At 43.9% G+C, this 25,448-nt stretch overlaps 2 protein-coding genes across 2 annotated transcripts in view; one reads left to right on the top strand and one right to left on the bottom strand.

Moving 5' to 3' along the window:
• fsip1 (fibrous sheath interacting protein 1) overlaps positions 1-1,894 on the top strand; it is a 92,000-nt gene extending 90,106 nt beyond the window's left edge. The window contains exon 9 of the mRNA XM_088354392.1: positions 1,262-1,894. Within this exon, the coding sequence (XP_088210518.1) occupies positions 1,262-1,345 (84 nt within the window). The 3' untranslated portion in view covers positions 1,346-1,894. The remainder of the gene's footprint in view (positions 1-1,261) is intronic.
• A 9,041-nt stretch (positions 1,895-10,935) lies between these two features.
• On the bottom strand, positions 10,936-19,040 carry LOC148352068 (thrombospondin-1-like). Its single transcript, XM_088353858.1, has 22 exons — positions 18,871-19,040; positions 18,708-18,791; positions 18,069-18,628; positions 17,913-17,991; positions 17,668-17,757; positions 17,416-17,525; positions 16,987-17,112; positions 16,661-16,757; positions 16,408-16,581; positions 16,153-16,329; positions 15,897-16,070; positions 15,420-15,700; positions 15,110-15,328; positions 14,917-15,024; positions 14,224-14,383; positions 13,991-14,109; positions 13,469-13,703; positions 13,160-13,387; positions 12,818-13,089; positions 12,642-12,739; positions 12,420-12,559; positions 10,936-12,328 (listed from the first exon to the last, which is right to left on the bottom strand). Exons 2-22 carry the CDS (start codon positions 18,766-18,768, stop codon positions 12,321-12,323), a joined length of 3,516 nt encoding a protein of 1,171 aa, XP_088209984.1. The 5' UTR covers positions 18,769-18,791; positions 18,871-19,040; the 3' UTR covers positions 10,936-12,320.
• Positions 19,041-25,448: the final 6,408 nt, after the last annotated feature.

The following is a 25,448-nucleotide window of genomic DNA, read 5'->3' as shown; positions in this document are numbered from 1 at the left end:
ATCTCTCTCTCTCCATCTCTCCCTATCCCTCTCTCTCACTCCATCTCTCCCTATCTATCTATCTCTCTCCTCATCTCTCCCTATGTATCTATCTCTCTCTCCATCTCTCCCTATTTATCTATCTCTTTCCATCTCTCCTTACCTATCTATCTCTCTCTCCATCTCTCCCTATCTATCTATCTCTCTCTTCATCTCTCCCTATGTATCTATCTCTCTCTCCATCTCTCCCTATTTATATATCTCTTTCCATCTCTCCTTATCTATCTCTCTCTCTCTTCATCTCTCCCTATCTATCTATCTCTCTTTCCATCTCTCCCGATCTATCTCTCCCTATATATCTCTCTCTCCATATCTCCCTATCTATCTATCTATCTATCTATCTATCTATCTATCTATCTATCTATCTATCTATCTATCTATCTATCTATCTATCTATCTATCTATCTATCTATCTATCTATCTATCTATCTATCTATCTATCTATCTATCCCTATCTCTCTCTCTCTCTCTCTCTCCCATCTCTCTTCCCCCCTCTCTCTCTCTCTCCCCACCTTTCTCTCCACCCCTCTCTCTCTCTCCATCTCTCTATCTCTCTCTCCACCTCTCTCTCTCTCTCTCTCTCTCTCAATTAATAAATCCCCCCCAGTGCTGTAAAAATACTTCATTCATTCAAACGAAAAACTATTGATTCAAGTAAAACTTGCATTATATCTCTTAAACATTATTATACGTTTAGAAAATTGAAAGAGAGAACATCTTTCGCTGCCATTTTGTTACTACGGAAGCCCGAATGAGTATTTTGAGTATTTCGCAAAGGGAGCTTCTGTCACGGTTGCCATGGCACCCAATTGGCCCCGCCCGTGTGGCGCCAGCTGCGGCTCATTATCTATCCTGTCCGTCCCGTCCTGTCCAGTATCGACCCCATCTGTCCGATATCAAGATACCTGGGATTTGCTCCAGCACCCCCGCGACCCTACTGAGGATAAGCGGTGCAGATGATGGATGGATGGATGGAAGTCCAGGCACTAACAATGCCAATATCAATTAAAATGTGTTTTCCTTGAATGATGTAAAAGGAACATTCACTCAACTGCCATACGTTATTAATTTGAATAAAACAGCGCCACCATCAAGGAATAATTGAAGAGATCTATCAAAAACTGACGAGTCTTCATAAACGAGACCCAAAATTATTTGAAAGCTGCTTGTCCACTTGCTTAGTGTGCTTATAAAATATTCTTTCTTGGCTTCTTGGTTCTAGAACGAGTCGGAGCGTCTGAGTGAGAAGCAGCTCCTGTGCCTGCTGGACGGTTGTGAGCTGACAGAACCGGAGCCAGAACCTTGAACCCGTTCGGACCTCCTCCATGCAAGACCCCCCTTTTCCCCCCTCGCTGTCGAGACGTCCGTCAAAGCTCCCTTCACAGTAGGATGCAAGTTAAGCGGGGGGGGTTCGTACTCCTTTCACATGTCACGAAATTCCATTTCCAAACTGTAAAAAAAAAAAAAAATCGGGAGTGATTTACGGACTTCTGGATTTCGCCTGTCTTGTCAATGTAAAGATTTATAAATCCTCCTTTGCTTTTACAAGTCAATTTCCCCTCAAAGCAAATTGACAGTGTTAGAGTAACACTAAGAATAGAATAGAATAGAATAGAATAGAATAGTGTCAGGTATATCACCTCACATCTCTGAATAAAACACACAATAAAAGACAATAGTGTCACGATTGCCCATTGCCCTCACCTGGGCCCGCTCTGCACTTGCAAGACTTGTATTTTGACTCTGTCCGGTATCCTGCTCCTGTATTCAGTATCCGGTATCAATCCCGTCTGTCCCTTCCTGTCTGGTACCTTGCTCGTGTATCCAGTATCCGGTATGGATCCCGTCTGTCCTGTCCTGTCCGGTATTTTACTGTTGTATCCAGTATCCAGTTTCAATCCCGTCTGTCCCGTCCTGTCAGGTATTTTACTTTTGTATCCAGTATCCGGTATCGATCTAGTCTGTCCCGTCCTGTTCGGTGTCTTGCTCGTGTATCCAGTATCCGGTATGGATCCCGTCTGTCCTGTCCTGTCCGGTATTTTACTGTTGTATCCAGTATCCAGTTTCAATCCCGTCTGTCCCATCCTGTCAGGTATTTTGCTTTTGTATCCAGTATCCGGTATCGATCCAGTCTGACCCGTCCTGTCGGGTATCTTGCTCGTGTATCCAGTATCCGGTATCGATCCCGTCCGTCCTGTCCTGTCCAGTATCCTGCTCGTGTATCCAGTATCCGGTCTTGATCCCGTCAGTCCTGTCCGGTATCCTGCTCGTGTATCCAGTATCCGGAATCGATCCCGTCTGTCCCGTCCTGTCCGGTATCTTGCTGTTGTATCTAGTATCCGGTATTGATCCCGTCCGTCCCGTCCTGTTGGGTATTTTGCTCGTGTATCCAGTATCCGGTATCGATCCCATCTTTCCCGTCCTGTTGGGTATCTTGCTCGTATAACCAGTATCCGGTATTGATCCCCTCTGTCCCGTCCTGTCCAGTATCTTGCTCCAGTATCCAGTATCCGGTATCTGTTCCGTCCAGTCCGGTATCTTGCTCCAGTATCCAGTATCCGGTATCAATCCTATCCGTCCCGTCCTGTCCGGTATCCTGTTTTTTCACGTCAAGTCATGTTTATTTGTGACGCCCTTAATCTCAAGGAGTCTCAAAGGGCGTCACAGACCACAGACTATTATGACACCATCCCTCTGATCTAAAATCTACATGAGGGCAAGGAAAAACCCAAATAGGAGTGTCCATGGCCAAAAGTGTTCATTTAACATTTTCAAAGTATTAATTTTGTTGCCAGGATTTTTCCATTACTTTACCTTTTCATATTCATTGCTGTGGCCCAAAAAACAGGCCCTTCAAGGAAATTCCACGAAGCCCCATTTTTTTTTTTTGTATGTATATTTATCGTTTCCCCTCCAACTCCTGTCTCATCTCACATTGCGCTAAAGAAAGAAACATCTCGCATTCCTGCGAACCGAAAACATGTCATCCAGGTGGAGCCCACTATGTCAAAGCCAAATCTCGCTATGTTATCTACCCATGATCCCAGTGTTTTGTAGCACTCAGCAATTTCACAATTCTTCATTGGTTACGCAAAAGGGAAGCAAGAGACTATTTGGGTTGAGAGGAGTGATGAGCTAAACACGGCAAGAATGAGTCAGTGTTAATGTCTCTATGTAAAGACTGCATTCTTGGACTGTCTGGGACCTTCAGCCAGACCTTCCTTTGCAGACTGCGCCCTATCTACTGTACACAAATCCACCTCCAGTTCCATTCCGTTCTGCCTACGCTCACTTAAACATCATTCTTTCTTGTCACAGAGGCGGGTACCGGTTCTGACTTTCGGCAGTTTCAGACGGACTCGAAGTAGGAACGTTTGCACAGGACGGCGGGTTACGTCAGGACAGGACAAGAGGAAAGATATTCAGCACTGATTAGGGAGCGTTAGATGATGACTCCATTGAGGAAGCCGATGATTGCTTTAACAGTGACCGAAAAGCCAGCCAATGACAATCAAACCGAGAATGGAACGTTGGGATTTTTCCAGAAAGTCTTTGCAAGATGCATGGGATATATGCCTGAATAAATAGGACCAGGATCTTGAGAGTTCATTGATACTGATACCAGGTGCAGAAACAAATACTTTCAGTACTTTTGTAACCTCAGCGTTTCCTCTTGATACATTCACAAATACAATTTTCAAGGAATATCTGTTTGCACTTCCCTTATTTATCCTAAAAAATCCTAAAATGTACTGTACGGTTCTGGCGGTGATCCATTATGCCCAGTCAACTTACTGAGAGCAGGGGCCAGCAGAGCACTTTTTATTCCGGTCCGGGCTACTGAAGTGTGTGCTAACAAGACCTGTGGGGCTGCAATCCGTTGTCCCTAGTTGACTATTGCCGCGAGAGAAGGAGCAGAGAGAGTAAATTTGTGTCATGCTTGGCTGCCCTTTTTTTGGTTCTTTCTGCCTACAACGAACAAGACCTGTGGGGCTGGAATCCGTTATCCCCAGTTGACTATTGCAGAGAGAAGGGGCAGAGAGAGTAATTTTGTGTCATGCTTGGCGGCCCTTTTTTTGGTTCTTTCTGCCTACAACAAACAAAACTCGTAAGGCCGCAATCTGTTATCCCCAGTCGACTATTTCCGCGAAAGGAGGGGCTGAGAGAGTAAATTTGTGTCACGCTTGGTGGCTCTTTATTCCGTTCTTTCTGCCTACAACAAACAAAACCTATTGGGCTGCAATCTGTTATTCCCAGTCGACTGTTTCCATAAGAGAAGGGGCAGAGAGAGTAAATTTGTGTCATGCTTGGCGGCCCTCTTTTTCTGTTCTTTCTGCCTACAACGAACAAGACCCGTGAGGCTGCAATCCGTTATCCCCAGTCGACTATTTCCGGAGCAGCGGCAGAGAGTAAATTTGTGTAATGCTTGGCGGCCCTTTTTTCTGTTCTTTCTTCCCACAACGAAAAAAACCCATTGGGTTGCACTCCGTTATCCCCAGTCGACTATTTCCACAAGAGAAGGGGCAGAGAGAGTAAATTTGTGTCATGCTTGGCGGCCCTCTTTTTCTGTTCTTTCTGCCTACAACGAACAAGATCCGTGAGGCTGCAATCCGTTATCCCCAGTCGACTATTCCCGGAGCTGGGGCAGAAAGAGTAAATTTGTGTTTTTCTTGGTGGCCTTTTTTACCGTTCTTTTTGCCTTCAACGAACAAGACCTGTGGGGCCGCAATCCGTTATCCCTAATCGACTATTGAGAAGGGGCAGAGATAGTAATTTTGTGTCATGCTTGGAAGCCCTTTTTTCTGTTCTGTCTTCCTACAATGAACAACACCCCTGGGGCTGCAATCTGTTATCCCCAGTCGACTATTCCTGAAGCAGGGGCAGAGAGAGTAAATTCATGTCATGCTTGGCGGCCCTTTTTTTTGTTCTTTCTGCCTACAACGAACAAGACCCTTTGGGATGCAATCCGTTATCCCCAGTCAACTCTTCTTGTAGTTGGGGCAGAGAGAGTAAATTGGTGTCATGCTTGGCGGCCCTTTTTCTGTTCTTTTTGCCTACAATGAACAAGACCTGTGGGGCCGCAATCCGTTATCCCTAGTCGACTATTGCCGAGAGAAGGGGCAGAGAGTAATTTTGTGTCATGCTTGGCAGCCCTTTTTTCCCGTTCTTTCTGCTTACAATGAAAAACACTCCTGGGGCCCCAACCCGTTATCCCTAGTCAACTATTGCCGAGAGAAGAGGCAGAGAGAGTAATTTTGTGTCATGCTTGGCAGCCCTTTTTTCTGTTCTCTCTTCCTACAATGAGCAACACCCCCGGGCTCCGCAATCTGTTATCCCCAGTCGATTATTCCCGAAGCAGGGAGGGGCAGAGAGAGTAAATTTGTGTACTGCTTGGCAGCCCTTTTTTCTGTTCTTTTTGCCTACATCGAACAAGACCCATGGGGGTGCGATCCGTTATCCCCAGTCTACTATTACTTTGAGTGGGGCCCAACTGGGCGCATATAAACATATGGGGTGGTTTCTGCTACCCATTAACCACAATAAACAATGGATTATTTTATTCTTAATGATAGAGATGATCTTTCTCATATTGCTCCAGTAAAATACGTTAATGTTGCTTCCTTTAATCACTTCTGTATCCAATATATTGTAAAACATGTGTTCTACTAATTTTGATTCGAATTAAATCGTCTTTATTGTCATTGATAACAACATAGTGAAACACTGTATGCAACGAGATTGGACATGACACTCCAGGGTTAACATGTAATAAAGAAATTAAAGAGAAAACAAGATAAAAGACTGTTTAAGAATAATAAATTGTCAAAAAATATCTACAACATACTGTTTGGAGACTGGGCCAAGGAGTAATCATCGTGCAATGGTTCAAAACATATAATAGAAGTATTGTAAGGATTATTTGTCATGTATGCTTCGTTCAAGACTTATTTTTCTTATTTCTGTCATATTTTAATTATTTATTTAATTCATATTTAATATTTTTTTTTTCACTGTGAGATGTAAGATTATTTGATAAAATTTATGAAATGAGAATGTCAGAGCCATGTAAGGCGCTAACCTGCTTATTGGGGGCATTAGGGGTTCAGTGTCTTACCCAAGGACACTTCGACATGTAACACGGACGAGCCGGGATTCGAACTGGGATCCCTTGATCCCAAGACGAGTGCTCTACCTCCTGAGCTGCTGCCGCCCCAAAGACTGTTGACCATTTTAAACTTGTCTCTCCTACAGTAACTCAAGTAACTCAAGATCTTTGAGGCTTATTTTGACCTTAATTATATCCATAAATAATGGTAATGGTAATAATGGTAAGTATTTACCTGCGGAGCAGATGGCGCAGGGCAGAAAAGTGAGAATGTGTGCACAGCTCCGCCTACCCCTACCACTCATCCAATCAGATTGTTCTGTGTGCTTGGCTGGCGTTTCTGAGTGTTTACAGTTTGTTCTGCAGGTTTTCACAAAAAACACTTAACATTCTTTTTAACTGAACTTCCACACAAAGGATTTTTTTTGTGATTTACAGCCAAAACAGGGTCTGTGGGTGTCATATTTAATTATTTAGGGGCGGCAGTGGCTCAGGAGGTAGAGCGCTCGTCTTGGGATCAAGGGATGCCAATTCGAATCCTGGCTCGTCCGTGTTACATGTCGAAGTGTCCTTGGGTAAGACACTGAACCTCTAATACCCCCAATAATAGCGCGTTACATGACTGCAAGGCCGCTGTTGGGAAATGTAGAGCACATTGTAAGGCGCTTTGGGAAGTCATTGACTTGAAAAGCGCTATAGAAATGCACATCATTTCATTTATGTAAAATAAGACGTTTAAATATATCTTTCACGTCGTTCTCTACGAATGAAGAGTCCTTGTGGTGCTGGTACTTGGACGATGGTTTAGTTCCCGTACCAGTATCGAAAATATTTTCCCGCTTAGCATCTTCGTCGAAGAGATGAAATATGACTTCCCGCTATTTCTAAGAAAACGAACATTTTAATGCGCGTTCCTCAGAGTGACAACGCTCAGCGGAAAGTCGAAGCGTTGAATTTATCGCTCCGCCGTGCTAAATTCCTCAACGTCTGCAGCGCTCGAAGGTTTCGAGAGATGCCTGCGAGATGTGTAATCGTATCGGTACCAATGTGCCGTTTTAGAGGATTATATTTCCCGGACAGTTTTGCTTCTGATGACTCCCAAGGATACTCCATTCTCCCAAGCAGACCAGAGTAATGGATTCCAGTTGCTTAACGCAGCATGACTCGAAACCCCCTTTTTTTACTTTTGTAAGGACGAGAACCCAATTAAAGTAGATTCCCCGGGACACAACTTGAATCTGTTCTGAGGTGGGGATAGCTAAGTGAAATGTAGCCTAGAGTGGGGGATGCAAACCTAGAGTGCCTAGCGAAAGTATCGCCCCCTCCTCCCCTGAATTTTTACTCAAGTCAAGTCAAATGTATTTATATAGCCCTTAATCACAAAAATGTCTCAAAGGACTGCTCAGGATTACAATGATACAATTACCTGATCTTAAACCAACATGCGGGCAAGGAACAACTCAAAACCTCAGCGTGAGGAAAAAGAGAAACCTTGAGAAGGGACCTCACAAGTGCTATCCCACTTCCAGGATGACCAGGGTGAATTACATTTAGCATTACAGTAGACAAACATAGTAAACACTAGGTAAGATGTTGAAAATTTGTCCGGAAAGTGCATGACAGCAGCGACGCCCCCAGCCTGCAAACTAGTCCAGAAAGTCTATGACGGCCTCGACGCAGCTTCCCATCTCTGCCAGCTGGTCCATGCAGGCGTTCACATGCTTCAGGTCAAACGCTGGTCCGCTGACTCATCTCAAATCGTCCTTCTCCTTTGTATCACCACCAGGCAGGCAGTCGGAAAAAGACAGGACAACACAGAATATGAGGTGGGCATCAATCATAAGCTTTGGAATAGAAGTGTGTCTTAAGCCTCGATTTAAAAACTTCCATTGAGGTTGCTGATCTTATCTCCGGAGGCAGGGCATTCCATAGCACCGGGGCCCGGATGGAGAACGCTCTCAAGCCTGCAGACTTCTTGGCTCTTGGAGTCACCAGTAGACCGGCATTTTCCGAGCGCAGACTCCGTGCAGGAACATAGGGGGGAATCAAATCAGAGAGATAAGAGGGTGCAAGTCCATGCAAACATTTATATGTTAATAAGAGAACCTTAAAGTCACATCTTAAGTGGACTGGGAGCCAGTGCAAGTTGGCCAATACAGGAGTAATTTGCTCAAACTTTTTGGTCTTAGTCAAATGTCTAGCTGCTGCATTCCGAACCAGCTGCAAACTTTTGATGCTAGACATCGGGAGACCAGAAAGCAATACATTACAGTAATCAAGCCGAGAAGTCATGATTCAAAGACCAGGAACGGAGACAGGACCCACTTGCGTTAACTTTCTCTGTTTTATTTTAAAGGAGGAAAAGGCTTGCATCCACGATCCGATGATTGCCGGTCACAGGTAGCAAATCGTTTGGAACGGGAAGTGGGACTTATGTGGCGAGCACAAGCAGTGTCGAGAGCAGGGAAAGAACAGATCGATGGCCGGGACGGTGGAGCAAAAACGTAATCGAGATCAGAAAAAGGATCGGAGCCGGTAATCAAACAGGAATCAGGACAGGAGAAAGTCAGGGTCGAAAAAGCTTGCCTAGCAGGAGCTGTGGTTTGCAGACGGACTGACAAAGGATGACAAGAAGACGGGGGTTTGAAAAGCCACAAGCAGCCAATCAGCGTCCGAGGCAGTTGGCGCCAAAGGACTCAGGTGCCTCGCATTTCATTGCCACATTTCAGGCTTTAAACTTAAAGCTGAAGAATCACCAACACATGAGACACAACATTTTATATTATATTGTCAACAAAAACACTGAAAAATGGGTGTTCCAGAAATAATGGCCCCCTGTTTTCTCAACTCAGCCAAGTGACTCCAGATGACCCAATGTCGACCTATATGACTAACAATGGAAGCGTGTATTAAGTCTGCAGTGTAATGTGCTCAGAGGTCTGTGAAAGAGGCCACTGGAGAACAAACAGCATAATGAAGACCAGAGAACACACCAGGCAGGTCCGGGATAAAGTTATGGTGCCAAGGACCAGGAACGGAGACGGGACCCAATTGCGTTCGTTTTACTCAGTTTTTATTAAGAAAGAGAACAGTGCTTGCATCCACGATCCGATGATCGTCGGCCACGGGTAGCAGATAGCAGGAACGTGGAAGTGGCACTTCCGTGTAGAGCAGACCTGGGCGCTCCGGTCCTGGAGGGCCGTATGTTCTGCATGATTTTTGAGGTTTCTCTGATCCAATACAGGTGATTCCAATCACCAGTATCGTTAACGAGCACTTGCTAGCTTGCTAACGAGGTTATAATTTGTATCACCTGAGTTAAAGAAGAGCAAACTTCAAAATCTGGCAGGAAGTATGGCCCTCCAGGACCGGAGTGCCCAGGTCTGGTGTAGAGGGAGGGTAGTCGTTGTCAGAGAGAAAAACAGGTCGATGGCCGTGGCGGAGGAGCAAAAACAGAAACAGGTCCAGATAAGAGGTTGGCAACAGGTATCAGGCAAGAAACAGGGCAGGATAGTGTTGGAGAGTACAAAAGCTTGCCTAGCTGAGAGCATAGGTTCGCAGACGGTGTGACTGGTTCTTTTCAGAAGAAGGGAGTTTAAAAAGAGTCCAACAGCCAATCAGGTCCCGTGGCTGTTGGCGCCAATGGGGCAGCCACAGGTGCCCCGAATCAGGAATCATGACATATAGAAAAGTTCAAAGCAGGAATGGAATACTAGGAAATTTGGCAACATTTAATGCATCTCTCGGAGCACTGTGCAACCGATAAAATCAAAATTAAGAGAGCTTTAAACCTACCAAAACCTGTAAACTTTCGTCCCAAACAAGGAGAAAAGTAATCAAAGAAGCAACTAAGAGACCCAGGTCACATTGAATGGCCTGCAGGCATACACAGCTGAGGTGGGACAATCTGTGTCTATGATAACCATTAGCCGACATCTTTGTCCTTTACAGCACTTTGAGTGGCAATTTATTGCGTATAAAGTGCTTTACAAATAAATGTGATTTGATTTGATGTGAAAGAGTGGCAAGAAGAAAGCCCCTTCTGGACTATAAAAAGGCGTTTGGAAGACACATAACAGATGGAACAAGGAGCTCTGGTCAGATAAGTCTAAAATGTAACTTTTTGGGCTGAATGCATATCGTCACATTTGGCGTAAGAGTAACATCAAACCTTGAAAACACCACCCCCACTGTTTAACATGGTGGTGGCAGTATCATGCTCTGGGGTTGCTTTTCTTCAGCAGGGACTGGGAAGATGGTTAAAGTTGATGGGAAGATGGATGGAGCCAAATACAGGGCAGAGAAAGAGAAAGAGAAAGGCATTGTGGGAGGTAATCCAGCCAATAATAATAATAATAATAATAATAATTTCCTTGTATTGTCATTCTGTGTAACAATGTACACAGAACGAAATGTCGATTGCATCTGACCCGATGCAGCCGCAGCCAAGAGAGGGCGCCGCCGACCACTTTTTAAGTCTTAGGAATGACTCGGCCGGGGCGCGAACCCGAACCTCCCAGTCTCAAAGCGGGCGCCTTACCATCTAGGCTACTGAGCTGGTAACATGGGCATTTTCATGATGGTGTGACGGGAACCAATAGAAGACCAGCATTATATAGGGTATTGACCAATAGCTGACAGGCATCTTGGAAACATAACACGTCTTTCGCACGAATACTGTGTTGAAGATGTTGTATTTTGAGGAAAATACTGTAAAGAGAGGTCCACACAGGCAAGATACCATATCCCGGGGTCTACTGTATAACAAAAATCAAAACAGACAAGAAATCTTCTTTCTGGAATTGTTTTATTTTTAGTATAAACAACATTTTTATGGTACAAATGTTTACGTAAAAAGCGACATGAACAAAATTCGTCCTCGTATCAGTGTGCAAATGAGTTTATACAAACGGAAGCATTTCCTCGAGGCTAACGCTTCGAGATAAATTATTTAAATAGCATATATGTACACAAATGACATAACTTCAACGGAATAATTTATCAAAAAAAACAAAAAGGCACTCGAAAATACACACAGCACGACACAATCCAAACATTTCCTTGTTTTTTTCCTGTTCGGGCTTTAGAAAAATATCTTATTTACAGCACAAAACTGGTAAAAAAAATCAAAAATTCATTGAAGCCATTCAATTATTTTAAGTAAAATCATTTGTTCGTGTGATGGTGGCCTCATTACAACATTTATGAGGTAATGATTGTATCCAAACTATATTTTTTTGTTTTCTTTATCGTAAATAAGCACGGAAGCTAAGGCACGCTAGCATGCTAATGTTTTATTTTTCATTAAGAGGGTTAAAAGAACAATTCACTTATCATTTAAATTAACTCGTTTTGTAAAAAGGGGAAGAGGGATTAGTATAAATATTTAAAGGGATACATTCTATCTAAACTTTTAACACTAATGATCATAGCGTGGATGTAGCATCCATGCTAATCGCTTACTATCTTCATAAAAGACAAAATATTTTCCAAAAGTCATCGTTCCAAAGCATCATGGGTATGTCTGCTTTGGGCCCTGTTCTCTCCTTTTTTTGTGCTCATAACCTGAGAAGTTCTACTGTCCGGCCATCCCTAAGTAGAAGACCTGGAACACATTCAATGCCATAGACGGCTTTAGTCGTCAAACCTCCCTTTTCCGTTCAAGCAGGCGGCAGCGAACGAGTTATTATAACAAATTCGGGGGAAAGGAAACTGTGAAAAAAATAGCCACATGGTCATTTTGGGGGGAGAAGGGCTGTTCAAACAAAATCACTCAAACCACACTCACATTCTTAGATCATACCAATCATACCAAACTGTCCACGGTCCCTCAATGACTCCTTCGAGAGGGATCTTCACCCCCAAGCCAAAAGAAAGTTCTCCCGCTGCGTTCTTCAAAACGAATATCATAAGATTCCACAGCAGATGTACAATAACGCCCGAGGATGAAAAGAAAACGAAAAGAAGGAATTTCCCTTTGATCCTTCCTCCACAGAGGGATACCGGCAAAGTTCAGGTGGGCAACGCAATAAAGGGGCGGGGGAGGATTCTTCTGAGCAGAGCTGTGCTCGCGATATGAATTGGATGCAGGAATATCATTGAACTTTCATTGAGCCTTCAAGTCCTGAAGTCACTTTCACCTCGTCGATCCTCCAACGTGCATTGCGATTTTCAGTTATGCGTCTGAAAGAAATCAAAAACAGGGCAGATGAGCCAAATCTCGATTGATTATTGCACAAAACCCGAAAGTGAAAGATTGACTTTAAAGTCTTACCTCTGCATTCATATTTAAGATCTGAGAAGTAAACCATCTCCTGGGAGAAGACGTACAACCCAAGTCGGCCTCCGGCGTAGGTTTTGTCAAAGATGTTTCCAGAATCAGCCATGATTCTCTTGCCCTCGTACATCACGACTCTAAAATCCAAACAAAATCCATTTGAGATCATCCCAAATGAATAAGGAGCAAGGATTTTGTTTCTTGGTGTTCACATTGTACCTTATAAGTCCAGTCTTTGGTCTATGGATCAGGTGCCACCTGTAAGCAGTGAAGTCTTTCCAGCCGATCTTCTTGGGGTCGTGCCACAGAGTACGGACCTATAAATAAACATAATTCTTAAAAATAGTCCAGATGTTTCATCTTCGGGACCATCTATTTACAAATTGAGAACTCACTTGTCCGGGTGTGTCTCCGGTGTGCCACAATGCATTTCTTAGGTGCTCGCCAGGGCCAGTGGTGGAGTTGACCACTTTGATGGATAGGCCAGAGTAGCCTTGAGCTCTGGTTGGTTTGTCAGACCAGTACGTTTGCGTGATCTGCTTCCACATGACCGAGTAGAATCGAGAACTTGACTGGTAGCCAAACACAAAACCGGCGTAGTCGTCATCTCGGTCCGTGTTGACAAAGAAGGTCCCACTGAAGTCCACAGCGCTAAATTCATCGAAACCTAATTTGGAGAGGAAATTTCTTAGAAGTCTGACGTGGTTTCTATGTATTGACAATAGGTGGTTACACACCGACGGCGATGCCTGGGTCGCAGTTGACTGTCTGCACCAACTCCTTGCCCTGATGCCTGACCACCCAATTGGGATCAATCTGTGAAGTTCCTTTGGGATCGAGGGGAACCATCTGGAAACGGCGGAAGTCGGTCTCACTGATGGCAAAGTTCTCAGGGCAGACGTCATAAATATCCAGCACGTTGTCTTGGTCGAAATCGTCTTTGCACACGTCGCCCCTGCCGTCACCTAAAATGATCAAGAACCATCAAGCACTGGGGATAGATACCTGATAAATGTGAGAGAGGGTTAACTGAGAGAGTGACTCACCATCAGAGTCCAGCTGATCCGGGTTAAAGGCCAGCCTGCAGTTGTCCTTGTCATCAGGAATGCCGTCATTGTCGTCATCATGGTCACAGGCGTCACCTTTGCCATCCTTGTCGTGATCGGCCTGGTTGGCGTTGGGTATGTAGGGACAGTTGTCCAAATTGTTCTGGTGCCCGTCCTCGTCAATGTCCTGGTTGTTGTCACACTTGTCTCCCACGAGATCTGAGTCTGAGTCAGTCTGTTAGGGACAACATTTTTTTCAGTTTTACGACCGTGGACGCTGGGAAACTAGCGAGCGAGAGAAGCAATTGAAATGCAGACTCTGAAGTTGAAACATGCCAGCTATCACCACCATCCTTGAATCACATTTGATTCAAAGTCGGCAGATGCATTCCTCTTTTTCTTTAAAGTCAATTTATAGCCTCAATGGCTTCCAGACAGATTTTTGACATTTTTTCATAGCACGCGATACGTCCATGCTGGGAGAGGGATTCCCAAAAATCTCTAGCCGGTATATGACCCTACCTGATCAGGGTTATGCTCGAGAGGACAGTTATCGCAGTGGTCTCCCACCCCGTCTCGATCTGTATCCCTCTGATCCACGTTGTAAACATATGGGCAGTTGTCATTCTCGTTCAGAACTCCTGTTGGGTTGAAGCACATAGTGTTTTCCTTAGTCCAGTTAATGTTTCCTTAAGACATTGGAAAGCGCTGAAACGCAAAACCGTTGTAGGGATTATATATGGTTTCTTCCTTACCATCTCCGTCAATATCAATGGCGCAGGCATCCCCTTCCCCGTTATTGTCGGTATCGGTCTGATCCGTGTTCGCCTCGAAGATACAGTTGTCACAACTGTCACCAACATCATCCCTGTCTGCATCATACTGGGCTGGGTTGTACACTCTAGGGCAGTTATCCTGAAAATATAAATACAATCATTTGTTAGTATATCTAATATTTTATTCCTGCAGTCCAAATTATTAAAATTGGATGAATTAGTAACATTTTTTACGGCACAACTGCTATTTAAGGTCAACAGAAAACATCCATAAATTATTCATTCGGAAAGAAGGAAATTATAATTTAAGGGGCTGCAGTAAATTCATAATCCCAAAGGTGAGAACCACCAGGAAAAGTATGTGTGTGTCTGTGTGTGGAGACAAATTTTGGAATAATTTACAAGATGAGATTAAACAATGTCCAACTATTCACTTGTTCAAATTTAAATACAAAAAAAACATTCCTGGTGAAATACGGGAGATTGGGAATAGTGCGTGTAGAACTATGGTTAACCTTTTTTCGCCTCTATTTCGAAAACCTACCTGCTTGACACCCAAAAATACGATATACAACAGTATGTTTTGGTGTACATAAAACCGATTTGTAGTTGCCCGCTTTGTGGGGAAGGCTTAGTGTAAAACCAGTAAAATACAGTGTTAGGATTACTCACCCTGTCATCAGGGATGCCATCATTGTCATCATCGTGGTCACATTCATCACCAAGGCCATCCTTGTCATGATCTTCTTGACCAGAATTGGGAAGGTTGGGGCAGTTATCCTGTTTGGAAAAACACATAGTTAGCTTCAGCTGTTGTTGGTCAAGATGTTTGGCCTTCCTGAGATGTGCAGTGGTTTGAGGTTACCTTCTTGCAGTGGTAGGTCGCATTGGCCACACATAAGAGGTCAGAGTTGGGCCAGCCATCCAAGTCGGTATCCTCTCCGCAAATATACCCGTTGCCGGCGTATCCTGGCCGGCACTCACAGCGGAACATGGACTCAGAGAAGACGCCCAAGTAAATGCAGTTGGCGTTTTTGTTGCAGTTGTGGCTTCCGTCCTGGCACGGGTTACGTGGTTTGCAAACCTGCAAAACAAAATGTTTCCGGAGCTTAATAAAACACAAACCGGTTGTTTCTGGTCAAGAACAAGCAGTAAGTAAATATCATAATTCTAACCTGTTTTTTGGCCGTCGCTTGTTCCACTCCTCTCCCGTAAGGCTGAGGACCAGAGTAACGAGTCGGGCACGGTTGGCAGTTGTAACCCGGTTCTGTGTTCTCGCAGCGATGGACACCGTTGTACGTATAGCAAGCGTCAGGGACCTCTTTGCACTCGTCAATGTCCTTGCAGGTGACGCCATCCCCTTTGTAGCCGAGTGGACACTTGCCGCATTTGAACGAGCCATCCGGGAAGCTGGTGCACTTTGCGCCGGGGAAGCATGGGTTGGAGAGGCAACCATCTGAAAAAGACAAAAACGATTGGTGTCTTGCAAATATTGGATGGTCTGAAACCCGTATAACTGTGGGGGGGGGGGTTCCGGCAGAGTGCATGCTAAAAATGGGGAGGGCTACTTTAGGAATTGTCACACATCGCAGGGATTTCTGGTCCCTCATGAACCCTATAAGTGAGGGGTTACAGTAACTCTTTGTGCTTACCAATGGGACAGTCCTGTTTGTTGCACACTCGAGACGTAGTTGCATCACCGACGCAGTCCTTTCCTCCGTATTTGGGAACAGGATCAGAACAGTGACGTTTTCGGTTCTGGATGCCTCCGTTACATGTAACGGTGCATGTGTCCCACGGTGACCAAGGTCCCCAACCGCCATCGACTGAAATTTAATCGAATGACAACAATCAGTTTCATCCTTTTTAAGTGTGGACCTCATTGTAAGTAGGAGAAATCGAGCTTACTAGGACATGGTGACTTTTGGCAGATTTCAGTTTGCCTTCCTTCTCCCAGGCAGTCTTTCCCGCCCATCTGTGGCGTCGGAGAGTTGCATAGACGAATGCGAGTGATAACCCCTTCCCCGCAGGACACGGAGCACGAAGACCAGGGAGACCAATGGCTCCAACCTCCGTCTTGTTTGACTGCAAGTACCAAACGTACCGTTCACTCCCCACCCTCCAGCACGAGAGTCGATAAAATTCCCATGAAGTCTGACTCACAGCGTTTGTCACATTCTTGGGGGAAGCAGTCCCGGGTTTGAACTGAGGTGCCCTCGCAGTTGCTGTTGATTTTATCGCACGAGCGTCCACGCTGCTGGATTCCACGGCCACAGGTCACAGAGCAACGGGTCCACTGAGACCACGGAGACCAGTCGTCCTCAGCAGAGTCACTAGCTGTGAAAAGGAAGGCGGCTTTAAAAAGTTTTTCACGGTGCTTTGACTTGAGAGTTGCGTCCGTCCAAGAAAAACTTACGATTTCCGCATCTGGGGCAGCACTCTCCCTCTGGGACAGTGCCGTTAGTGCAGGGAATCAGAGGACAGGAGATTTTCCGACACACAGTAGCAGAGTTCTGATTGGAGAGAAACCCCTTTTAGTTCTAGAATTTCAAGACTCTCAATTTTGATTGCATTGAAACATGGTGTGTGTATTCAGGATCTTGACAATCCCACTTTGTTGACAGAAAGATTCATGGAAAATATCCCTCTGCTGGTTTGAGTTTGTTTCAAAGAACAGCTCTGTTGTTTTACTAAGTCGCAGTGTTGGCGCCCGCAGTAGGAAACAACTGTTTCTCCAATTACCTGGCAGGTACACTCGGTGCAGTCATCCACAGTCCACTCGTCTCTGTCGTTGTGTACTATCCCATTGTGGATGCAAACGCTGCTGTGGTTCTTGATTTGATCTTGAATCTTGGCGCTGACCTCAGACTGCGGGAAAAAAAACACACACAGAAGACCCGAGTGAGTGAGGGGAGTGAGGGGAGGGGTGCTAACTAGGGACCAAGGATGGAAAACTTTCACTTTGCCAAAGTTCCAGCACAAATGAATCACCATCCGACATTATGATTAAAACGTAGCCTGACTAGACTGCAGCAAATATAAGCAACATTGTTGTGTGTTCACGTGGCTCTCGTTAGGAACTTGGCCTCGAGCTGCCACGGCAGCGACAAGTGGCACTGGGAATGCTCTAACAGGGAAACAGGACTGGGTGGGAGTTGCTGTCACACTTACCACTTTACGCAGTTCGTTGGTCACTTGCTTGACCACCACGCCAAGGCCTCGTAACTCCTTGAACAGCCCAGCGATTTCGTCACAGGAGTAACCACAGTACGAGTGAAGATCTAAAAGAAAAGACCTGGTTAATAACAACGTGTCTTATACCTAGTGCGACAATTGACTGTGTGGATCTATCTGGCACCTGTACTTTATAATCACTTTGTTGGGAAAGGCAGTAAAACCACAAAAGCATGGAGAAAGTCTCACCTTTTGTTTTGTGGCCAATGTAGTCGGTTCTGATGGCAGGACTGGAGTTGTTCATTGGATTTCCTAGAGTCAGGACGTCAGTCAAAGCAGCTGCAGAGTACAGAGTGATGGATCAGTTCTACTGTTTTCTATATTAAAACCCCGCTTTTTACTACTATGGGAAAAAACAATCATCAGACTACTTATTGTATCAAAACTGGAACAAATGCAAACCCAGTCATCAAAATCACAATTTGAAGCCTTACCTCCGTTTTCACAGCCCTTATTTCTCAAGATGGTTTCCAGGGTTGTCCCAAAGACAAATCTGACATTCTGGAGTACTCCCTGTAAGAAAGATACAACATTTAACCAAAGTATCTCCAAACAAATGTGATGAAAAAATAATCTGAGTGAACCCTTACCATGAATTTGTCCCTGGTCGCGCCCTTAGCAATCCTCAGCCTGGCGACGTCAACCAGCTCCTGTGACAAAACCGTCTGGATGGGCTCGTCCATCTCGGACACATTGATTTCATCGCAGCCAACATAGAGTTTCACGCGGTCGTCCTGGAAGAAGAGCGTGATGTTCTTCCAGTGTCCCGTTGCCAAGTGGGCCTCCTCGATGGACACCAGCTGCTGGTGGCTGCCGGTGGAGTAGAACACGTCTAAAGTGTTGGCCTTGCCGTTGGAGATGATCTCCAACACAGGCCCGGAGCCGTCTTTCTTCTCTATGCTCAGGAGGCTCCCTCGGTTCCTTTTGGACTGTTTCAGGTTGACCAGAAGGATGAAGCCCCTCTCCAACTGAATAGAGTCGATGAGGTCCCCAAAGGAGTTGTCAGGGACCGAGGGGATCAGGTCAGCGTTCAGGATCTTGTACGCTGGGCTGTAGGGATCAGCCCCTTTGACCAAGGTGACTCCATTGTGTCTCTTGTCCACCCGCACCAGATCGAATAGGTCGTAAACGCTGTTGTCATCGCGATTCTCTGCGGGACGAGGAAACAGACGAGTTCTTATACATGTTATGGAAAAGATGGGAAGACTTGACTGCATCTAGGTCCTCACCTGCCAATATCGCTGCCTCACAGCTCCAAAGCATCAGTAATAGAAAGATGCCACGCAGCATCGTCGCTTCTTCTCGAGTTAAATCTAAAATCAAGCCGAAAATCAATGATAAATGACAGCTTTTCACGTCAAAATCCTTCATTTGTGAGGAAAGGGTACATACCTTATAGCAGAAAAGTCCCTTGAAAAATTGTAGTGAGTAGGTAAAAACTTCCTCTTCTTATTATGTATCCCGTTCCTTCTCTTGGGGAGTCAGTCAAAACCAGCCTTGGATTCCTACTTTCCCAACTCCAATTGATGCTACCAAGGTCTATCGCGCTGAGCAACTGTCTATCAGGGCGCAAGTGGAGGCTTTTTGAAGGCTCGAGAGACATTCCTGAGACTCCGGCTGCACCAATAGCAGGCCGGTGGGTGGACCCGGGGCCTCTTACCTCACACGGCTCGTCGCAGTCACATCCGAGACGCGCTCAAAAATGCATTCCACAAGCTCAGCGGACAAATATTCCATATACTCAGCCGTGCCAGGGCTGGGGTGGTCGGGGGCGGCGGGGGAAGGTGTTTCCGGTCATATAATAACTTCATTTGTCTGGTTAAAAAAAGGAGGTGATGTTATTATCTTTTCTATTAGAGGACAATGTATATCAACTTCAATTTATTGGACATTTAATCATTGACCCTAAGTGTTTTAAGAACAAAACTTTGCTTATCTGCATGTTTTGTTCCAAACAGAAGCTCCAAAAGATTGTACAAGGTTGTTTTATAACTCGACCACTAGGGGACTCCGGGAGCAGCTCGGTGAGACCAGCTCTCAGAAACAAGACCATATACAGCTTAAAAACTCCAACCAATTTCCTTGTCATTAAATTTATGGTCGGTTAGCTGAGGGCAGCGGGAGCATTCTTGCAGTTTTCCTGAAACCATAATTATGATTCTTTCAATCGCATCAGGTTTTTCAATCGCATTTTTTCGCACCCTCAAAAGCTTTCATGCGCGTTTCTGATTTTGTTATTAAGGAAAATCTTGAGTCTCGGGGGCGAATGTTTTGAGAGTTTCGCATTGGCAGACGGTTTACTCATTTTAAGGATTGCTGTTATATTTGTCTTGGAAAGTAAAAGAAATAACATGTATAAAATGATCTGATCATTGGACTATACTTTTGATAAAAATATTACATTATGAAAAAAAATCGTATTATTTTGTTGCTGAAATTAAAAAAAATCATCCCTGAAATGAGAGATTTTTTTTTTTTTTTTAATAGCTGTTTTTCTTATTTTACTAGAAAAATTATGTAAAAAAATAATTTGCTCTACAGGTGGATACTTTTGCTCATTTTAAGAAATAATTTAATTCTATTATAATAAGTAAAATATGAAAAGAAATGAGTAAAACCACATTTAAAATTGAGGAAAAAGACAAAAAACGCATTATTATTACTGTAGATGGTTCTCTTCCTCGACTCTCCTGATTTTACAAAATCAGGCTTTCTGATAGTAGGGATCAGGTGTATTGTGGAAGGGAAAATTCTAAAACAACGATTGTTAGCCATTATTTCTAAACGGATCATCTTGGTGAGCCTGTTTTCCTATCTCCCTTCCCCATCACAGCTGATCAGGGTTCAATTCTGAGACCTTATTGATACATTGGATATTTACTATTATGGAAATCAATGATTTCCTAACCTATCATCTTAAAGAGTTATGTCCTTCTTGTTTTCCTGTCCCCCTCCTCAAACACAGCTGATTTAATAAACAGGCTTCAGTTCTGAGACTTCTATTTTACATCAAATATTTAGCCTTATGTAAATAGATTATTCCCAACCTTATCTTCCTCGAGAGCTAATGTCCTATCAGTTTTCTTGTCTCCCTCCTCCAACACAGCTGATTCGTTGAACAGGCTTCAGTTCTGAGACATCTATTTTAGATTAAATATTTACCCTTATGTAAATAGATTATTCCCAACTTTATCTTCCGTGATAGCTAATGTCCTTCCAGTTTCTTGTCTCCCTCCTCCAACACAGCTGATTTGTTGAACAGGGTTCAGTTCTGAGACTTCTATTTTACATTAAATATTTACCCTTGTGTAATTGATTATTTCCAAGCTCGTCTTCCTCGAGAGCTAATGTCCTTCTAGTTTTCTTGTTTCCCTCCTCGAACACAGCTGATTCGTTGAACAGTATTCCGTTCTGAGACTTCTATTTTACATTAAATACTTACCCTTATGTAATTGATTTTTTCCAAATTCATATTCCTCGAGAGCTAATGTCCTTTCCGTTTTCCTGTCTCCCTCCTCTAACACAGCTGATTCGTAGAACAGGGTCCAGTTCTAAGACTTCTATTGTACATTAAATATTTAGCCTTATGTAATTGATTATTTCCAACCTTATCTTCCTTGATAGCTAATGTCCTTCCAGTTTTCCTGTCCCCCCCTCCAACACAGCTGATTTGATGAACAGGGTTCAGTTCTTAAACATCTACATAGCTCGTTGATGAGCTGCAGCAGTGATGAATGAGAGGGACATGGAGATCAAGAAGGAAAACGTCTCCAGGGTCGGTCTCCTCTACTCGCGGTTGAGCTAAATGGTTCAGCAGTATCTGCGTCACGCTTTGGCCATGTTTAAAATTCGATTTGACAAGCCGATTTTGACACAAGACACCTGCTAACACGCAAAAGCCAAAACTGTGATTCAAATGGAAAACATCGTCGAGCCGACTTTTCAGCCCCCGGCGGGAAGGATGTTTGCTGATAACAGCCAGGTGGGACCGCTACGCCAACGTGACCTCACGGCGTGGGAGGAACGGACTGACAAGGAACGAATCGACAAGAGAGAACCGACAAGGGGGCGCCGGAGCGCTGACGAATACCCACAGCGGCCTCGGCGGAAGCGGGTCAGAGATAGACAACCACCTCCCCCTGACCTGGGTCAGCAAAATGGTAACAAGCTCTGTGTTTTACACATTTTATCAATTCTTGATAACTTTGAGTACCGTAAATTCCGGACTATAGAGCGCACCTGATTATAAGCCGCACCCACCACATTTTAAGAGGAAAACCGATTTTGTACATACACAAGCCGCACCTGTATATAAGCCGCATGCGCCCACATTTAAACATGTAACACAAACACAAAAATAACCCAAACCCGACTTCAAGTCCCGCGATTGAAACTAAATGTCCTTCATTAAAGTCCACAGTCCAAAAATCACAGCCGGCAAAATGAACGGAAAATGATACCGATACTTAAGGTTTGATGCAGACCTGCAGAGTCCGGGTCCCGTTGAAAGTAATCCAAGGAAAAAAGTGTATATTTCCAAAGGTAAGGGTGGGAAAAATATATCAGATGAACACATTTACTCACACAACTCCTTTTTCTTTAACCAACTTTTTACCCCCTCTTCTTTCCTTGTCTGTCCCTCACCTTTAGCGGTCCCCACTTAAACTCGGCACCCCGCGTTTGTTCCGCCCCTCATTTTTCGTTCACCCGTGCAAAACATATCAGAATAAGTGTCTAAAATAAATACAAATAAATACATTACAAAAATATACAGTTGCAAATACATATTATACATGGGTTACACATATTTACAAAGAAAGACGTTACTCCGAGAGAGTTTTCAAAGCTTTAATAATAATAATAATAATATAGCTTTCATCCCAAACAGTGCCTGTGACAGGGCAGTTAATGGTAGCAACACTCGAGCGCCGCTGGCGGCCGTTAGAAAAATTACATAATTTAGTCGCATCACTGAAAAAGCCGCAGGGTTGAAAATTAGGGAAAAAAGTAGCGGCTTATAGTCCGGAATTTACGGTATATCTTTATAGAATTAGCATGTCGGACAGAGTGTACCAGGGGTGTCCAAACTTTTCAGGAAGCTGGCCAGATTTGGTAAGATGAAAATATTTGAGGGCCGTTTACTCCGCCTGGCATTCTTTGAACAGTCTTTATTAAAGTCACCCTGTGGAAGGTTAACAGTGCTTGGGGATCAGCGTCGCAAGCATGTAGCTCGCCTTTGTAGCATTTTCATTTGACTCGCAGTATTGAGAAAAAGAGGCTGTTGTGCCGTTAAAAACAGCTTCCAGTTGCTTCACCTTTTCACAGCGTTTGTTTCCAGTTAAGTAGTTAAGGAACTAGAGGCTCCTCTAGGAACTAAGGTTCAAGTCCTGGCTTCTGTGGGTTATCTGTAGAAATGTCCTTGGGCAAGACACTGAACCCCTTGTATTGCTGACTCCTCAATCACTATGTGACTGTGTGTGTGAATGGTTAGGTGTTAAGTATGTTGTAAAGCTCTCTGGGAGGTCTTCAGTTACTGGTTAAAGTGCTATAGCAGGGGTCAGGAACTTCTGGCTCTTTTAATGATTACATATTTGAGCAAATCCTCTCTGAAACGTCCCAATTCTGATAATCTCACTTTTGAGATTGGTGTGAAGATGGCCAAAACGACTTCGATATTGCAACGCTAAAAATGAATGTTGTTCAATACAGTTTCAAATACAAGGTGTCACACCAACAGACCCTGTTTTTGGTTGTACATCGCTGAGACACTTTATGATAAACCTCCCCAGAACAAACTGTAAACAATCCAAAAGGCCGCAAAGCAGTTTGATTGGGTGAGTAGTAGGGGTGGGCGGAGCTATGTAGACACAACACTCTCCCCTTTCTTACACCCGCCCACTGCGCTGAAGGGAAATACATCCATAAACATTTTCTTTGCATATTTTTGTGACATATTTACAAAAGAACTCTGCTTGCACCTTTTTGAAACCATTATTTATTGAAAAAACAAAAGGTCAAAATGAGACTTAATGGTCTTAAGTAACTGAGGTAGGGAGACAAGTTTAATCTGGTATATTTGTTGATATGGGACACAGGCTTTGTTATGATTTCATACATTTTATCAAACCGTCAGACTTCACAGAGTGCAGAATTCTCATAAAATTTTGCTATCATAGCTCTTTAGGTCAAAAATGTTCCCGATCCCTGCAAACATTTACACTTTATGGTGTACAGTATATAAAATAATCAAAACACGTATGAAAAATTGGGAAAACATGTAAAGACAGGTATGTAATCAGTACCGAAAAAGTAGCTTAGAGACTCAAAAAGGTTGGTGACCCTTGTTCTATTCTCCACGCTAACTCTCTCAGTAGACAATTGTTTGAGTGGTTGAAATCACAACTTTAGAATGTTTATTTTAGTTATAGCGCCTTGCTAATCTAATCTACTCCTCTTACTGACCCTGAAAGGCACTTGATTCTTTTTATTATGACGCGGTAAGTGTACAAAAAAACGGCGCCAAATCATAGAAGTACCGTATTTTCTGTAATATAAGGCGCATCGTATTATAAGCCGCACCTCTCAAAATAGTCTTTTGTGATATTGTTTTCATATATATGGCACATGAAATCAAACACTACGGTAAGAGCTACTGTAAGGTCGCGGGGGTGCAGGAGCCCATCCCAGCTATCTTCGGGCAGTGGGTAGGGGACACCCTGAACTTGTGGCCAGACAGTTGCAGGGCACATGGAGACAGACAATTCACTCACAGGGACAATTTGGACCGGCCATTTAACCTGACATGCATGTTTTTGGAATGTGCTTGCAAACCAGAGTGCCCGGAGGAAACCCACGCAAGCACGGGGAGAACATGCAAACTCCACACAGGAAGGCTGGTAGCTGGATTTAAACCCGGTACCTCAGAAGTGTGCAGCAAACGTGCTAACCGCTCAGTCATTTAAATTACAATTTATTTCATAGAACATAAATCAACATGGCTTCACAACATTTTCGCAACAATTAACATGTTAACCACAAGAGGGCACTCCAAGACCACTCTATATGTTTCTCAAAGGCAGAACAGTTACCTTGAGCAGTATTATTTAATTGTAACTATGCATTTCACATTTTCTACACTGTAAAGTGCACAGGATTATAAAGCAATTTCTGGCCATTTTGGGGCTTCTCGATGTGCTTCATAGTTTGGAAAGTACGGTAATATCCTTTTTGTTCATCATAACATTTTGACTTCTCTTTTGCATCCTTTTAGCAATAAATGCTAAATGCTGAATGCATTTCTATAGCGCTTTTCAAGTCAATAAAGACTTCCCAAAGTGCTTCACTATTTGCTTCATACTTACCCATTCACACACAAACCCACACACCGTTAGCGGTGTCAGCCACGCAAGGTACCTACCTGCTTTTTGGGGGCACTAGGGGTTCATGTCATGCCCAAACACACACAAAAAAAATAACATTTTAACCACTAGAGGGAACTCCAAGAGCACTCTATATGTTTCTCAAAGGCAGAACAGTTACCATATGCAGTATCATTTAATTGGAACCATGAATTTCAAATATTATCCAACGTATTTCCCCAAATTGTAAGGGAATTAACTAAAAAAAATGTAGCGTTTACCAAATTATTCAAATTAGTTATCTGACTCCATTAACCAAACATAACCTTCATTCGCCCAACAATGCATGCTCTTTTCTTATCGGGAAAATATGGGCAAGAACCCGGCATTTCCACACGGGGGCAGATTTATTTTCTTAATTTAATTAACTAAGTGAATTCCATCGAATTATTGTCGAATTATTGTCGAATTAGTCTTCGTCGAGCCTCCCTCTCGATTGTCCCTCACGATCGATCTTCTGAAGTTCCTCTGCCCACGTCTTTTTCCCAAGCCGGCGTGTCGGCCCCTCCCATGGGGCGTGCTGACTCCTCCCATGGGCGTGCCGACTCCTCC

This window comes from Urocampus carinirostris, chromosome 15, assembly GCF_059441175.1.
Source record: "Urocampus carinirostris isolate Australia breed hairy pipefish chromosome 15, RoL_Ucar_1.0, whole genome shotgun sequence".
NCBI lineage: Eukaryota > Metazoa > Chordata > Actinopteri > Syngnathiformes > Syngnathidae > Urocampus > Urocampus carinirostris.
Note: the sequence above shows the minus strand (reverse complement) of the source record. Positions and strands in the feature narration are given on the sequence as shown.

Bases quoted from the DNA above. Each gene is read 5' to 3' on its own strand.
- LOC148352068 (XM_088353858.1), bottom strand. From the start codon at position 18,768: ATGCTGCGTGGCATCTTTCTATTACTGATGCTTTGGAGCTGTGAGGCA. The intron at 17,758-17,912 runs GTAAGGCTTCAA...TGTACTCTGCAG, and splicing joins TAAGGGCTGTGAAAACGGAG to CTGCTTTGACTGACGTCCTG. The intron at 16,582-16,660 runs GTAAGTTTTTCT...TCCTTTTCACAG, and splicing joins CTGCCCCAGATGCGGAAATC to CTAGTGACTCTGCTGAGGAC.